Here is an 18,726-nt window from a genome sequence, read left to right as displayed (position 1 = left end):
TACAACGTTTTTAAAAAGCACAAAAATCTCAGAAACATTATCTATGGAAGGCATAGCTGTTGGTCACATAATATTCATGAAGCCAAGTCATACTTCAGACTTTTTGACCCAGAAGCTGTGTTGCTTCTATAAACAGAAAAACCTTTTCCTTTAATTAAAATTTTATGGCCAATGAATGTGTTGGCAGTTCAAGGAGAAAGTCTTCAGTGTGAACTAGCTCTTCACAGATGCTTTCAGGTATGATGCACAAGTTAATCCATGCCAATTACTTATTTGCTACTCAGCAGTTAAGCACTACCTCAAGAGTCAGAAAACAGGGTTTCCAGTCATCACTTATGAGCTGTTTGGACTTTGGACAGATCACCCAACCACTCTAAGATCTAACTTCCCCATCCGTGAAAACTCGACTTCGTAAGGCTCTTCAACAGATCAAATGAGGTAATGTTTTGGAAAGCATCGTGCCCGATCTACAACAGCGCACCAGTGTTAGAAGCTGTTATTGTTTATCTCAGTAAACATTTCTAAAATTCTCCACCGCATTTCTGTATCTTTTCTCTCTCCTTACTTTCCCAAACTAGATAAATAGGACTTAATCTCTTTGCATATCTAACATTCTTTTCCTACTTATTTATCAGACATCTCTGAACTTTGAAAACCTGATCCAAGCCTTTGTTATTTTTATTAAGGGAAAATATTTCCTAAGATAGTTTCAAATCTGGTTATCACAGACTCATATTTGAGGTTTCTTTCTTTGTGACTTTCAGGAATACCAACTGTTCAAAGTTCCCATAACACCCATCACAGATAAAGAGCTCCCGCACTAATATTTATTCTGCCGTGAAAACTGGGGCTTCAGGCAAGCTTCCCCTATTACTGTCATTAGCATGGGACAATCGCAAACTTCTAAACATAAATTAAGTGCTGGACTTGTGGTGGTAATTACATGGGGATAAAAGAATGACTGAGACATAGTTTGGGACCTCTCAGGACTTAATCAGGATGACATCGGTTTTGTTTTTTTTTAAGTACTGGACCTCATGGGCATGTGACTCACTCTGTACTTATCAGCGAGTAATTAATCAATATTGATATTTTATATATAAAGCAAACTTACACTGAACAGCGTAAACATGCCTTGTAAAAATAAAATTTAAATTTCTTTTGGATAAGAGTGCAATATCAATACTTTTTTAAACTATACTATATACATTTAATAGAAAACATTACTTTGGGTTATGACTTGTTACTTTCATTTAAAACTGCACATTTCTAGGTTATGACTTGCTACTTTCATTTATACTACACATTTTTGAACAATAAATACTGACCTCAACAATCCCTATCCACCAAGAAAATGAGTACGATATAGAAAATATATTTTTAAAATGGGTGTTTTCATTCCATAAGTTATTCCTTGGAACAAAGTAGAAAAGGCCACGGAAGCTATATTGGCACATACAGGCCACTGAGGTATGACCAAGTAAATCACAGTTCAGTACTTGAAATGGTACCCAAGTGACTTTCCAGACTTAATGATACTTCTAAGGCTATACATTAGCTGGAATTCAACATAAGTTATAGTCATTTACTGGCTGACAGCTGGCTGAGATTCCATTCCATTTAGTACACTGCAGCAGGCTTTAATGGCACTCCTGAGGCTTAGGAGACTTAATGCAACTTCCAAAAGGGTCTAAGTTATTTCAGGGAGAGGGGTACACACTAGGGACTCAGGCTCAGGCAATACTCATTTTTAACCATCAGATTAGTAGATCTAATGATCTGTAGGGCCACACCACCTGCCTTCACTTAGGACTTAGGCAAAGAGGGCAGCTAACTTTCAGTCTAGGCCACCAGCACTGGCTTTCTGCAACAGCCTCCTTTACTGGTTTCCTGCCCATGTTCCGGCCCTCTGCAATTCATTTTCCACAAAGGTAGAATATTTTCTCTAATGTGCATATCTGATCTTCTCACTCCCCTGTTTTGTTTTGTTTTGTTTTTCACGTAACTGTTAGTGGCTTCCTCTTGCCCTCCGGATAAAATTCAAACTCCTTCCCAGAGCTTATTTATTAGACCCTGGTCTGGTTCCAGTCTATCTTTCGGACTGCTCTGGTTTTGTCCCAGGAACCTCAACCCAACCCAACCAGATACACATTCCAACCTAACTTCACACAAATGAAGCAACATGTGGTTCTCTTAAGGTGGCTTTTTGCACCTCTTACCTCCTCTCCATTGTATCCAGACTAATATCTCATCAACTTCATAACTCAGCATGGACCTTTCTTCTCAAACACCTTCCCCATATTCCCCTCTTCTCTTTCCTCCTAAGCCTGGATTACTGAATCTCCTGTCTGTCTATCTGCCTACCTACCTACCTAGCTACCTACCTCTGTAATGTATGCATAGTATTATATAAATTTATATATACTTAGATACATTATATATTTATATTATATAAATTTATATATAACTTACATGTATAACATATATTTATATATTTACATTTGTACGTTTGTGTATAATTTATTGTATAAATTTATATAATAGGCACACAAATTTATATATATTTATATACATCTAGGACTACTCATCAGTATTTTAAGCTAATTAGTATTAATTAATTAGAAAATTGATACAAATTAAATACTCATTTTTTAAAAAAGATTTTATTTAATTTGTGAGAGAACACACTTGCATGAAGGGGAGGAAAGGGGATGGGAGAGGGAGAGGCAAACTCTCCATTGAGCACAGAGCCCATGTGGACGGAGCTTGATCTCAGGGCCTTGAGATCATGATCTGAGTCTAAATCAAGAGTTGGACACAAATGACTGAGCCAGCCTCAAATAATAATTACATTTAAACTCATCAGTCCCTTCCCTATTAAACAAGCTAAAAAGAAATCTTAGAGCTTATAGAATTGGATGTTTGTAGTCAACCCATACAAACATAACCAGAATACAAAATAGAGTAACAGTCAAGATCGACAATGTCCCTGAGTACTTACTATGTGCTAGGAGTGTGTTCCTCTGTTATATGCTTTTTCTAAATCCAACAACTTGATACTATAGGCAGTATTAATATTCCACTTTGCAAATAAGGAAACAGAGGGTTAGGTCAAGATCATACAGCTTTAATGGGGTAAAAGTGAAATTGAACCCAGCTCCGTCTGGTTTCAGAGTCTACACAGGGCTCTCTCACACCCTCTTACCTTCTCTATACAGCTTTATAGAAGCCCTGAAATCCACTCTAGTTTTCTACAGGACTAAGAAAAACATCAGAAGCAAAATAGATGTACATAAGAACAACTGATAGCACTTAAAGGTTACTAAGTGCTGGCTGTGAGCCAGTAGTTTCCATGTTACAGCTCCCTGGGCCCTCCTAACTGCCCTGTGAGAGGAGAAGTTACACCCCACTTTACAGATGGGCAAACCACCAAAGATTATGAAGAGTATCCCGGGCCACCTGGCCCCAGAGGCTAGGTTTCTAATCCCCACAGTAGATTACCTCTCAGAGCAATTGGGACCAGGGTGGTGGTGGGGGGGAGGGGTTGGAGAAGATCTTGGAAAAAAATTATTTTTTAGCATATCCAACCTACAGCCAAATGCTAGACAATTGTCAGGAGGCGTCTGTTAAAAGGCACATGTCTACACCGCGCATGAGACAGAGGAATCACCAACCATCTCACTGAGGTAGAAGAGGGAGGGTTTGACCTAAAAAGCCACAGGTTTATCAAACACCTCAAGTGACTGCGACTGTGTTTTATACCAATTCAGTGGGTGTCTTCGTAGTCGCTTCAGAAACACGTAACCAGTACAGGCTTGCTTATTTCCTCTAAGAAAGGAATCACACTCACCAAGCATTTCTAGAGTGGAAGTTTTAAGAAGACTGTTTAGGGGAAGTTTGGGTCCTTAAGCTGTGGGAGGGCTTGTAAAGGGAGGAGAGGGTTCCAAGGCGACAGCTGATCCCAGGCAGATCTGGTGCCGATACCACCTGATGAATTTCACCAGGCCAGAACACCAGAAAGCAACGGCAACAGAACCACCTCAATGCTCCTGAGAAAGTTTCAGTGTGTCACTGCGAAACCCACTTTCTATTCTGAGCAGCCCCAGCAGGAGAGGCACGTTTGTGGAGAAGGCTTCCCTACCCCAGGCTTGAACATGGATGCCGGAGGGGGAGAGAGGGCAAGACGCGACGAGGGAAAACAGACCTCCTTTGTCCGTTTGAGGATCCATCTGCTGCGAGTTTCTGTTTGATTCATGAGTCTTCACTTTTACCTTAGGTCAGAGAACTAGACTTAATATTCAGAATTTCTTTATCAAAAAAACTAAAAATATTCTCCTTCCTAGAGACAAACCACTATACGTGAAAAGCCACTTCTAGATAAATAAAAGAGCAAATATATTGTATAATAAAATGCTGTGTATTTTATAGAACAGAACGTTACAAAAATTCGCCAAAGTAGAAAGAATTCCCACTTAGAACTCATTATTTCTTAATTAGGGAGTTTGACAGGGATAGGTTCAAGTGAAGGTCCAGTAATGCACAGTATTAATTCTTGGTACAGTTTGGAATTAAGTTACACTTCAAGCAGGGTGGCAGTGGAGGAAACTTCCTACCCAGTTGTTAAGACAAAAATCTTATCTACTTAAATAGTTGACTATTGTGAAAAATCATAGCAATACTTTTTTTGGCAGAGAGGGGAAAAGAAAAGAACACTGAGATCATTTTTCCTTTCAGAACACCTCTAAGACACAAAGCTACTCAAGTGAATGAAAGCACCAGGTTAGTTTGGGACGGAAAATACAACTGCACAAAACAAACAAACAAACAAACAAACAAGTAGTGTGTTCCTGGCATGCAGTGAGGGAAAAGTGCCCAAATGAGAAGATCAGAGAGTGAAACATTCTCAGAAAAGCAGGGGGAGAGACGAAAATTAGATGAAAGAAGTTTCTTGATCATTTCAGAAAAGATTAACTGTTCAGGAAAAGACAAGGCATTCTCTAACTGAAAAACCCAAGAATCTGGACATTGAACATGCCAATAGGAACATATTGTGGCACAGGAAACATGAGAGGGTAGAGGGGGTGAGGGGGAAGCTGTCACACATGTAAGGACATGTATGTGCATAAAACTGGGCCCGGAGAAAGGACATGAGGTTTGGAGAGGAGAGTTTGGGATGGATGCTGCCTAAGCTCCTTCATCCATAGTCTGCTATATTAATTCAGGACGGGATCCCTGGGATCCTGGAAACACGTCAGACTCATTCCTGCTCCTCTCCTCTCCTGCTTCCCTCTAACAGTCTGTTTCTCATCATCCGGCAAGGCCTGGTTCAAGTCCTAGCTTTCCAATAAGCTTTCCCTGACAAGTCGTCTCCGCACGGATTTCACTTTCTGGGAATCCCAGCTTGCGAACGGAAGCCACGGAATTTGCCTCTTTGCTAGTCTTGCTTCTATCCTTTGTTCCTTAGATTTCTGTGTGGTACTTCTCCTGCCTGCCTCACATGGAGACGGATAAGCCGTGGCTGCTTCACGCCTTTGAAGGGTTTCATCCAGGCTCATGTGAGAACCGGTGCTTGAGAATTTTAGTTCAGTGTGGTAAGTGACAAAAGGGCCTGGTAATAATACACCTGTGTATGGACTGGAGGAAGACTTTTAATCACCTTTTTTTTTTTGGTGATGATGGTGGTAATTATGGGCACTTTGGAAGGGGGACTTGAAAGCCAATAGACATCACAAGAGAAAAACATGTTTCAACTTCCTTATTTGTTCAGCAGTGAAAAAAAAAAAGAGGGAAAGGAGAAACAAATTAATAACAGCTTATTTCTCAGATTTTATCTAAAGAACACACACTTTAGTGCTTTTTTTTCCTTAAACTAGATGGTGTATAAAGGCTTATCTTTAAACACTAGATTACAGACACTACTTTAGATTTAAATTAAAGAAAATTAAATTCAGGCTTGAATAAACACCCTTCTGGAAGGATTTAAAATATTTCTAAATCTCCAAAAAGAAAATCTATCAGAGTTTTAAATCAAGTAAGATTTTTAAAATTTATTTTTAAGTTTTATTTATTTGAGAGAGAGCATGAGTTGGGGGGAGGGGTAGAGGAAGAAGCAGACTCCCCGCTGAGCAGAGAGGCGGATGTGGGGGCTCAATTCCAGGATCCTGGGATCATGATCTGAGCCAAACCAACCGCTTAACGGACTGAGCCACCCAGGTGCCCTCTGTTTTGTTTTGCTTTTTAAATGATCAAACAAGATTTTAAACTGATTAAACTTCATGGATTTTGAACAGCTCATAAAATCTCACCAGTTTTAGATGTTCAGTACCACTGGATCCCAGAGATGGTACAAGGATGTCACATCCCTATAAATACCACACAGGTGTCCTAATAGAACACTGATCTTACCACACAAACATGGGCCTCCTAAGAGGCTACTATTAGCTCAGATATTGGCATCCTGTGGGTATATAATGAAATTAAGAGTCTTGCTTACATATGAGAAATTTCATATTCAGAATGCAATAATATTCTGTTTTTACAGTCCATTTATATTTTGGTATTTCCACCCCATTTTTTCTCTGGTTATTTCCACCATCAGACAGTGAGGTAGCTGAGGCAGGGATCCTTCTCCTTTGCCAAGAAGCCAGGTGAAGCTACTTTCTTTCATGCAAAAGGATTCTCAGTTACGAAAGAACCACTGTCTCCACTTTGAGGTCACTGTACCATGCCATACCCCACGGTTCAGATTTTCTGATTCAGTGACATTGAAAGTGAATTGTATATTCTGAAATGTGGCCTTAATTTCTGGTTACACTAACATCGCAGACGGTAGAGACAAAGGCACCTGAAAAATTTAATGAATACCTTTGCCATCAAACCATCTCATTTCTAAAAGACTTCTTCCTTATAACTCTCCTGTAGGCTAGCAAGCAATTTGAAAAGCACATTATATAAAGATGCCCACAGACCATGGATCACAAGGATTTTGCTTTCCTCTTGTCACTGTCAGGGGTTCCTACAGAGAAGGGTGGTGGTCTCGTCAACCGTAACAAACATGAAACAGTCTTGCTAGAAGGCCCGGTGCGGGCCATGTCATTCTATGTACTAAGCAACTACAGTTTTAAAAGAAGCCAACCTCTCAGAACCTTGATTAATAAACCCCTACGAAGTTAGCATATTAAGAACATAGTTGATATTGACACACTCCATAATTTAAAGTATCGAAGTTTCGGATGTGATTTAACCTGGAGAATACTGCCCAACTAGAACTTCAAAACGCTTAGGAAAAGAAAAGGCTAACATGTAGGTCAAAGGTCTACTTCACAGAGAACAAGGACTCACATTAAAAACCAGAATCCCAGCCAATCTAAGAATGCTGGGACCTGCTGGGGCCTGTCTGTACTCCCCATGTCTGAGAGTGTTTCCTAGCACTTCCTCGGCAAGCAGGATGCTATTTGCCCCTCGTGTATTTTCACAGAAGTCCATTTGCTTTCCTTCCCTGGCCTCTTTGCCATGGGCTATGTCCATCATCGGGCGCGATCTATGTGGCAGAAGTTAGCGCAACTCCCTGGGGACAAGCCTCTGAAAGCCAGATGGGTTATTTAACACCAAAGTTTCCCCCCTTTCTTAAAAGAAGGATTTTCAGAGACCAAGCTTTCCTTTTTATCCCGGTAACAGTTTTTATATTCCAAAGAGCGTTTTTAACTTAGGCAATAAGAACTGGAAAGCCTTTGCATTTACCTTTCTTGATCTAGTTCTATATACTTTAACAATCCCTATAAAAAACAAATTGGGTACTGATCACTGATGACTTATGGCGACAGCTGGATTTCAACAAAATTTGGTTTTTCAATACCCCTTAGTTGAAATAACACAAGATGCCAAAAGAGCTAAAATGGAACATTACTTTAAAAAATCAACGTAAGCATAAAAAAGTCCTAGAATGCAAAAAGGCCATGAACTACAATATCAATGTGAGTGGACTGGCAAAGAAATTAAGGAGAAATTCTGAACACCAGCACACGCTGCAGGAGTGATTCTGCAATTCTAACTGTAACATGTCCTTTCATGTCAGAAAGTATAAATCTCAACTGCTTTTATCATAGCAGATTCTAAAAAAGGTTCCTTAAAACCATGCAGTTTGGGAGTTTGCTATTTTTTTCTTTTAGAAAAATACCATTTCTATGGGCAATGAAAAACTTTCAAAGTACATTTTACTAAGCAGTTTTGAGCTTCTAAATGACTCATACACGGAAACACTTCAGCTATATGTTTAAAAAGCCCTGGACGGGCAGAACAAAGGAAATAAGGATGGCTTCCCTCATTAGGTTATTATTAGATCATTTCCACTGGATAATGAGCCCCAGATAAGGCAGTGTGGAAAGATGCACAATCGTGAGTGCTGCCACATACCTTTGAACAAACCTCTGCCCTCCTTTTGTTCTTCCTCATGGGTTTAAACCCCGATCTCTTTAACAGAATGAACAACACCATATACAAAGAGGCAGTCAGAATTTGTGTTATTTTCTTCTCTAAGGGAGAGCAATAAAGCCTAAGGAAAATAAACAAAGCGAAGTTTCCAGAGTCCTCCGGTTTTCAGGCGCGTGTATCTGGGTAGCCCCTCCTATCTATCACGGCCAATCCTGACACCCTCCTGGTGCAGAATGACAGGAATGCCCCACACCACAACTACTATTCTGGGACAATAAAACACTCAGAAAAGCACCGGATACCCCCACTCTCATTCTGCGATGCCCCCAACCAGCTCCTCCAACGAGCATGAACACAAGGGAATATTGCTTTGAACAAACCACGATCACACACTAACCAAGATTTTTATAATGCTAAATTCCAAAATCAGTTCTCCAAATGGAGAGAGCGAGGGTCCTCAATCTTAATCTCTAGCCTTCTTTATGGCATTGACCTCTCCACCTTTAACAGACATTTCCATATTCTATTACTGATACCAGAGATGAAAATATGAGTAAAGACAATGACTGCCTGTAACCATCAAGAATCAACAGGACCAAGTTATTATGGAACACTGGGTTTTCCTCAAAGCTGAGGTTCAGTTTTATTGAACCAGTTTGATTTTAGTTTTTTTTGTGTGTGAAAATGTTTACACTTCCTTACCTTAAATAAACTGCCAAACAAACTGTCATTTTCTGTATGTGACTCACCCTCCAAATTATGAATGCGGTTTCTTCTTTTCTGTGCTAGATAGAACTCTGAGCCTATACTGTATGGAATGCAGGGGTAAAGGAAGGGCGATGCAAGCAACAACTCTGGAACGTGTGTTTAAAAAAAATAACAGTTTGATTTCAGGTCAATTGCCTTTTGTACATAAAAGCGTGAATAAAACTAGTTTATGACAAACTGAGCAGATATTCTGGGAAATTGGTCAGTAAGCCAAACGTCGAAGCAGTTTCTCCTGGGAGGATTTTTACATGGACAAATACTTACTCATAGATACTCCTCCTTCCCCCAACACACACAGGCACACACAACACCCTCGCTTCACCATCTCAGTGCCCTCAGACTGGCCAGCAGCCTTGGAAACACTCCCTACACCACCTGCCTCATTGACCCAAAGTCTCCAGGCACCCTACGTCCATTCATACTCATCCATTCAGCTAATTTGCACAGACTTTTTCAACGGTGTGTGATGGAAAACCTCCTCACACAATTCCAAAGTGTCTTCCAGAAATACTGAGGCTGATCCTGGGAGCAAGAAGGTATCAAATTAAAAGCAAGGCTTTCGCTTCCTCAGGGTGAACCCTACCATTGTCTACAAACAGTAACTTTTTGCTTTTCTCAGCTAAACTTAAGTTTCTAATCCTCCACTGGAGGTACAAGAAAGACAGAGAAAAGATAAATAGAATTTTCTAGCAATCCTGCAGCAAAAGCAAAGGCTACCAAATTTCCCAATCCATGAGGTTATTAACATCATGGGTCAAAACAACAACAACAACAACAACAAAACCCATCATGGGTCATTAGCATCAGTGCATATAAAACAAAAATTCAATCCTTGTTTGGTTTACAATCTGGTATGTGCATGATCCATGGAAGCCCACCATAACAGAAGTGCTAAATGCTGAAGCTAGAAGGATCCAGAAAGATTACCTAAACCAAACGTGGAAGCAAGAATGACGTAGTTCATAAGGCTTGGCAGTGGCACGTGCCCACATATTACCAAATAAATCTGTCCAGGAGGTACCGTGAAAGTGTTAAAGTACAAATAGTGCTCAGAAATGAATTATCTAGGGAGGTTTGGGTGGCTCAGTCGGTTAAGTGTCTGCCTTCTGCTCAGGTCACAATCCCAGGGTCCGGGGATCGAGTCCCACATCAGACTCCTTGCTTAGCAGGGACTCTGCTTCTCCCTCTTCCTGCTGCTCACCCTTCTCCCTCTCTGCCTCTGATAAATGATTAAAATCTTTAAAAATAAATTAATTATCTGAAAATTTTTTTTTTCTAGAGATGTTATTTTCGAACATTTATATACCTAGTTGTGTAATGCAATGTCTTGGTTACTTAAAGAGAAAATCTGTGCTTCAGAATGTATACACTGTAAGCAAATACATTTTGTTTTTTTCTCTTTTTTTTTGTAGTTTTCTCTAAGAGGCTCCTCTACTGGCACTATAATTTCGATGTGTTACAACACAGGAGGGCCTGACAGTTTTGTTTTTTTTTTAAAGATTTTATTTATTTATTTGACAGAGAGAGAGAGATCACAAGTAGGCAGAGAGGCAGGCAGAGAGAGGGGGAAGCAGGCTCACTGCTGAGCAGAGAGCCAGATGTGGGGCTCGATCCCAGGACCCTGAGATCATGACCTGAGCCAAAGGCAGAGGCTTAACCCACTGAGCCACCCAGGCGCCCCCTAAACCATTCTCCATTTTGAGGCATTCTTTGGCATTTTCAAATTTTTATCCTTTAAAGTCATTGTTCAGGGTTTTCAGAAGGATTGAGACAACAAGTGTAAAATAATTAGAATAGTTGTTGGCATTAATCATTGGTGAATAACGTTATATATATTATATATAATATAAATATATATATATATACATGTATATATAATGAATAAATATTAAGTGTTATTTTGATGTATGGGAACTAGAATTCTCCATCTGGGTAGCATAGTTTGTCATGGTCCTATCTTCTTCCTTAAGCTTGATTTTTGTTAAGATTTTATTTACTTATTTGACAGAGCAAGAGAGCACAAGCAGGGGGAGCAGCAGGTAGAGGCAGCGGGAGAAGCAGGCTCCCCATTGAGCAGGGAGCCTGATGTGGGGCTTGATCCCAGGACTCTGGGATCATGACCTGAGCCGAAGGTAGACACTTAACTGACTGAGCCACCCAGGTACCCCCTTAACCTTGATTTCTGAATAAAAAATTTGCTGTTTATGGCTGCTGCCTCTTCTTTTGCTAATTTTCTTGCTCAAAATAGAGAGATGATAGAGGGATTATTGAGACATAAACAGTTGGTTCATGCCTCCTTCTCTCCACCTCTGCAGAACTGAGCTCCTATCTTTGCCAGCAGCCCTTCTGTGTGTCCCACTGCTTTCACTTTCCAATGTCTGTCCCCACTCTTGCCAACACAGCATCTTCTCTCTTCTGGGTTTCTTCTTCGTGTTCCTTTTTCTTCCACTCTCTCCCCTTAGTTTTTGTCTCATGTACAAACAGCCTGACTTTTACTGATAGTGACTTTTCTTTTTGCCAGTACATTAGTTAGATCTGAATTTTTTTTTTCCCCTATGCTTACCTGGTTACTGGGTTCTTGGAATTCTTTTTGTTGGAGATAGATATATAAATATCTCCAACAAAAAGAATTTATATATGTATATATATGTAAATTATATAAATTATATATATGTATGTGTATATATACACATATACATATCTTTAGTATACTATGTCTATATTAAATTTATATATTCTGTTTGTTTCCTCCTGGGGAACAGGAACATTTAGGTAGTGCTTCCTAATTTGGAACTACTTGAAAAAGCTGGACAATTGCAGTAATAATAGCAACCACATCACCACCACAATGAGAGCGGTAACAATGAAAACAATCATTGCAGTCCTTACTGTGTTGGTCAGAGTGATTTACCTGGATGATCTCACACCACCACTATGGGAATAGACAATAATCCCACCTGAGGGTAAGGAAATGCAGGTGTGAAGTCAGGGGCTGTGCTGAAGGCCCACTGACAGCAACAGCAGGGTTGTTCAACAGGCAGTCTGACTCTGGAACCCACGCTGTTAACCAGAGAGCAAGATTTCACTGAGCCGTTAGTCTAGATCTACCTACCATGTCTGCCAGAATCAAAGAAGGGATCACTGCACCTTCTCTTTAAATCAGCATAACACAGTGAGCACACATACCACATTTCAGTCGGAGTCATCTAGATTACTAGAATATTTCTTCTAGTGTTGTGAAATTCTAGTAGCTAAATCTCTAGTAGAATAACTAATTATTGTACCTTATATTTTAAAGGTGAGAAGATCTTGGGGAGAAAAAGCTAAGTAAAGCACTCCCAAATCACTAAAATACATATAGCTTCTTCCAGGATTCTAAGAATTTTTAATAGCTCTAAAATGAGACTGACATAAACAAAAATCACTGTTATTCATTAAGGATAAAAGAATTCAGAGAATTTTGAAAATAAGACATTATAGAAATTTTTATATTAAAGCAAGATATATTGAGAAGATACTCAAAGGCCAATGGACTCCCACAACTGGCTATAGAAAATAATTTAATAATAGTGAGGCATTTTTCATAATGCACTTAATATTTGTGAAATACATATTAATCAGACGTTATTTATCCAAATCTGGCCATAAGGAGTTTATAGCATATTATGTATCATTATCCATCATCACACTAGCATGTTTCAAGTTAATAGCATATAATTATCTGGCTTGATCTGTGGAAGTCGTATTATATCTAATAATCTAAAATTGAGTCAAGTGCCATTATAGAAATACCCATATAAAATAATATCTTAAGCATGGAAAATGGGTTCTGAAATTCCACTGGAAAGACCATCTAACCAATGGCTGCACAAAAACACAAAAACGTTTTAATGCAATATCCAATAAGCCCAGATGCAATGAAATCTATGAGTAGAGAAGCAATGCTGTATTTCATGCTGCGTGTGTCCTTACTTCATTAACATAAATAGCTTTTCCTTCTCCAAACTGTCTTTTCTCCTCCGTTTCCATACTTCTTTCTATTCTAACACTATGCTTATACTCTGATAGCCGGTTAGTCCCCTCAGGAATTGTTTCTGCTGTGCAAGCTTTCAATTTGAGAGGAGAGAAAGAATAAAAATAAATTTCAAGTGCATTATTTCTCAAAGTCTTTGAGATATAAGACCAGTTTTTTCCCCAGTCCTTCCAGGACTGACAAGTCAGCAAAATACAATAGTAATGTATTGCAAAAGAAGAAGATGAAAAAAGAGAGTATAAGTCCCATTTCTTGAAATTATTATTTGATTTAACCAACATGAGTTTTACTATTGCATACTATATAAGTTTCTAAACACTTAACTTGAAATTTCTGTACTTTGCTCACTGTGGAAAGGTAGCCAAGAGATTGAAGATGGGCTTGGGCCCAGAAATCACACACACTGAGGTAGCTCTCACTCTGACATGCTTCACCTGTTTCCTTCTCACCTTCAAGACCCAAAGACCTTCTCCTCGAGGAGACCTGGATGCTCAGTAGAGAACAGGACCTACCAGGGTGCCCTATGTACTTCTCTCATAGCATAGCGCTCAGGAGACTCTGCCCTTCATAAATGAAAGCTCTACCAGCAAACGGACCTTATTTGTCTTACGATTTGTTTCATTACAAGGCTTAGGACTATTACATGCATTAATTAAGTCTTTTCAGGGGCAGCTGGGTGGCTCAGTGGGTTAGGCCTCTGCCTTCAGCTCGGGTCGTGGTCTCAGGGTCTTGGGATCGAGTCCTGCATCGGGCTCTCTGCTCGGGGGTGCCTGCTTCCTCCTCTCTCTCTCTCTGCCTGTCTCTCTGCCTACTTGTGATCTCTCTCTGCCAAATAAATAAATATTTTTTTTAAAAAATAGTCTTTCCATAAGTGACTCTTAATCTCACGAAACAAGCTGTGGGTTGCTGGGGGGAGGGGGGTTGGGAGAAGGGGGGTAGGGTTATGGACATTGGGGAGGGTATGTGCTTTTGGGCAAATTGGAAGGGGAGGTGAACCATGAGAGACTATGGACTCTGAAAAACAATCTGAGGGGTTTGAAGGGGCGGGGGGGGTGGGAGGTTGGGGTACCAGGTGGTGGGTTATAGAGGGCACGGCTTGCATGGAGCACTGGGTGTGGTGAAAAAATAATGAATACTGTTTTTCTGAAAATAACTGATATTCAGTTGAGTTGTACATGCAGAAACCTGATTCTTTCCTAGGCAGCTTTAAAGTTCTGGAATCAGAGATCCAGTAACAGCCCTCTAATAACACATACTATCTGTTGTAAGACAGTTTTTATTTTATAGCCACCAAATATATCAAACTTTATAATTCAGGTTTTCTTTAAGAGAGAGTATAAGAGAGGGATGGGGGAGGGGCAGAGAGCAAGAGAGAAAATCTTAAGCAGGCTCCACACGTAGCACACAGTGCAATGCAGGGCTTGATCTCACCACTCTGAGATCATGACCCAAGCCGAAATCAAGAGCTGGGCACCTAACCAACTGAGCTGCCCTGGTACCTGTATAATTCAGGTATTTTTATACCAAAGGCAAAACCAAATATGAAAAGATTAATGGAACTGATCCCATAAAATTTTAGTTTACTAAACAGGAAAAAAAAAAACACACTTAAAAATGATAAGCTGGAGATCTATCTATAAAATATTACAAAAGTTTAAGAATCTTAATAAATGAAATAAGACAAAGATGAATACTGCCATGAAAAGAAAAAATGATTTATCTTCTCAATGAAAAAATGTATATGAAAACAATAAACTCTTGTACCTGCTAAAAATAGCACTTTTTAAAAAGATTTAACCAATGTGTTCATGCTAATATGCAGCCCTTCCTGTGTAAATATATAACAAATCTTTAAGAGTCTAAAACAGTTTACTTAGCAATTCACAGTTAAATTCATTCAAAGGAAGTAATTAAGAATGTAAACACTCATGGTATTGCTCTAGATATCTATTAAAAGGGAGAGTAGTTACATAAGCTATACCTATCAAACTGCACAGTCATTAAAATGATGCTGTAGAATAGAATTTATTGATGTGGAAAGATGTTTACAATGTATTCACAATCTACTGTTACTGAAAATAACAGGTTGCAATACTCTATTATACAATACGGTCCCATACTGCCTATCTGGAAGAACATATATCAAAATAATTAATAAATATATGAGATCTTTAATTATTTTTGATTCTGTTTTCTAATTTACCTGCAATAACTATTTTAATGCAATGAAAATTAAGATTAAAGATATTAACAGATAAAAATACAAAAAGAACACCTTCAGTCAAAAAGCAGTGATAAGGGAATTAATTCAATTAGTGGCACTAGTAAGCGGTAGATTGTGATTGAAAGGATTTGCAGTAAATTAGGAGACTATTTAAATTAGAAGACCCACTTTCAGGTATTTTTCAGGCACATTTGCATGGTAATGATCTGCTAATCACACTTATGTCTATGTATTCCTAAAAACAGTACTGACAACGTTCAACTTTCAACTTTTCTTCTATCTGACTTGAACATACATTATGTTTGCTCACAGTTTAAAAATTAGAGCCCAAGAACTAGTTCTTAGAAGTAGTACCTCCAAGATGCATGGAGTGGTTGTCGATTTGCTCTCTCCATCATTGGTAGGTCGTTTAGTTCACGTCTATCACACAGTCTACTTGTACAGCTACGATAATTACACTGAAGACAACAGCATTATCAAAAGGTTGTCCAATGCCAACAGTTTGAGCACTTCTCACTCTCCAGCCTCTTACGTCATTGACTTTGGGTTTGTCATTCCTTTTTGAATGGACAGAGGCCAAAGCAGAAAACTTCAACTTCAGGGAGCATTTCAGAGCTTTTTGAAAAGAACTTCGGAGATGATTGGGTCTAACCCCTTAATCTCATAAATATGGAAACGGAGGCCCCGAGAATAACTAAGTGAAGAGCCAAACCAGAACCAGGTTATCTTGTCTCTCAGGCCAGTTTGCCTTCAGCCCCCATCTACAACTTCCACCCAACAACTGGGTTCTAGTCTAGAAAGTCACTTTTGGACTCCAGGGTTGTTGAAAAGAGTCAGAGTGTATACAGACCTTGCATCTGGTAGCTGTAGGGTGCCTGTCCAGGTTGAGGGGTACCGAAGCTTGTGCCGTAGCTGAGAAATCCTGTCTGTCCGGGGGACTGAGACTGTGACAATCCACCTTCAGTCTTGATGCCTGCCCACAATGCACCTAAATCAGTTAGTGATAGCTTATCTATCTGTTCGTCTCCAAAGCTGGTCAATACACAAAAACACTCCCCCAGTTGTTGAGTCACAAATGCTTCCCAATGTCATCTCAGTTATCAAGGGTGTACAGGCATAGACTAGAATACCCAAAACCAGAACTTCCATTGAAAAAAACCAAAAACAAAAACAGAGGAGTATTACAGATTTGACTGATTATTCACATTGTCCTTTCCTGTTTTTCTGGTTTATATTTTCTATAAATTTTAACTCCTATGCTATCGTGTCTATATGTAGTTTTGTTTTATAAGAGATTAAAAGAGCATCTCTTGTAGTCAGGTGATGGTCTATATTAAACTTTAACTAGATTATTCCAAAAGTCACCACGGTGATTAGTGTCAAAATTCTCTTTTCTGAAAAGAGATTAATCTCTTGCCTTGCAGCATTTTTCTCCCCTGTCTTTTCCTTACTCTTTCTACCCAAAGTTGATGTTAGCACACAACTCATTTTGAAGTCAGAATGGGCACAGAAGTAAGCAAGCCAGGGGGAAAACCTTCTCCCAAATACCCAGATCCTACCAGAAAGGAAGCACAAAGAAAGGAGATTATTAAAAAACCGAATCATGAAGAGTTGCACAGTGTTTTATAAACAAGTGAAGCTGACTAGGAGATTCCTTTTTGTCCTTGTAGTTTCAAGAATTTATTCCAATTTTATTGTTTTAAGTGTAGCCTAAAGTTCACTTTTCTTTCTCATCATGATAATATAAAAATAATGTGTTTTTGGCCCTTCAGCTACTTCCCAAAGCACCAGGCTGACATCCGAATTTCAGGACTTGGGGGTTGGCAGTAGGGCTGTGTAGGGCTCGGCCCTGGATTATAATTAAAGACAGTCATGAAAGTTCACAACTGTCCTTAATTTCCACAGAAGGAAGGGAGAAAAATTTCTGCCAAGCGAATTCACATGTTTGAATAATTTTACTTTGCACTTAAGATAAATGGTATCTTTGGGATCTAGAATACACAGTAGTCTCACTGTTTATTTCCATTTTAGGGGAATTTCATCAGTAGAATGAAATTAGGTAACTTTCCTAAGGCGCTGGAAGAAACTGACTCTTGGCTGAAAGAGCCTGTTACAATTCCTGGAGTATCTCTAAATAACCTCATAACGACCTTAACATTTAAGTCTTAACATAACCTTAACATTTTTTTAAAAAAATGTGTTTTGGTTTTGTTTTGTTTTGCAGGCATGTTTGCATGCACATGATTGCATGTGCATGCAATCCCAAACCAATGAATAACCCGGACTTATAAATGGTCCCTGGAAAAACACCTGCCTAAGGCAGGTGGTTTGATGGCTCTAGAAACTCCCTTCCTTTCCATGTCACCAACAGGGATTTTCCCCTTCTCTCTTTCCATTTCAGACTCTTAATAATCTGCTTTTAGTCTTCCCTGGTACCATCTTTGGTTTTAGCCTGGAGGTTCAATCTTTGTGATAAAAACAGGTAAGGAAGAGCAAGAAGGGGCAGAAAACACCCTTATCTGCACCCTTTCCAAAGGCTTCCACTCACAAGCCTGCGAACTCCTCCTACTGTTAAGCTCCATATAGATCTGAGAATAGTAGAGTTCTGCTTTCCCACTGATCTATTGTTCACACCATGAGAAGATTTGCTTATCTTTTCTTACAGGGTCTAAGTAAAAAGTAGGGGGCACAAATCCTTGGAGAGAGTCTTCTTAGACCATCTGGACCTTGACTACCAGCTGTTAAAAACCCCAATGTATGTGTTCCTCTTTCACAAGCGAGTGGAGGGGAGAAGGTGGTCATATTTTTCAAAGCACTGGCCCAGAATGCCTACCCAGAAGCTCTGGGAGCATCTCTCTGTACTCAAGGCCCAGAAAGAGAAGAACGTGATTGGGGAAAATACTAAGGACTCAGATTTGTAAGCACAGACAGCCCTAAGGCCAAAGCCCTTGACCAAAGCGCCATCCTCTTAACCATCTCCTGACCTATCACATTAAAATGCCCGTCCTCTACTAGTTGTGATGGGAATCCCAGAACCTCTGCTCATCTTCATCTCCTGGAACACTTATTGCAGACAACAAGGACATCTACTAATGGTTCAGAACGGGAACAGTCCCAGACCACAGGCAAGAAAGAGGCAAAGAGCCCTACCATGACTCCATGGGGAGAAGAAAGAACAAGAGAGGAGCTGTGTGCATGACAGCCCAGGCCGTGACAGGAATGAATGACAGATTCCTGGGGCCGCACTGGTAAGGCTACAGTTGTTTAGTAC

The 18,726-nt window shown here is 39.6% G+C and overlaps 1 protein-coding gene across 1 annotated transcript in view; it reads right to left on the bottom strand.

Annotated features, from left to right (window-relative positions):
* The window catches only part of EYA1 (EYA transcriptional coactivator and phosphatase 1), a 174,894-nt gene that overhangs the window by 112,618 nt on the left and 43,550 nt on the right, over window positions 1-18,726 (bottom strand). Inside the window, exon 7 of the mRNA XM_044245466.1 lies at window positions 16,306-16,428. Coding sequence (XP_044101401.1) covers window positions 16,306-16,428 — 123 coding nt within the window. The remainder of the gene's footprint in view (window positions 1-16,305; window positions 16,429-18,726) is intronic.

Source organism: Neovison vison, chromosome 4 (genome assembly GCF_020171115.1).
Source record: "Neovison vison isolate M4711 chromosome 4, ASM_NN_V1, whole genome shotgun sequence".
NCBI lineage: Eukaryota > Metazoa > Chordata > Mammalia > Carnivora > Mustelidae > Neogale > Neogale vison.
Note: the sequence above shows the minus strand (reverse complement) of the source record. Positions and strands in the feature narration are given on the sequence as shown.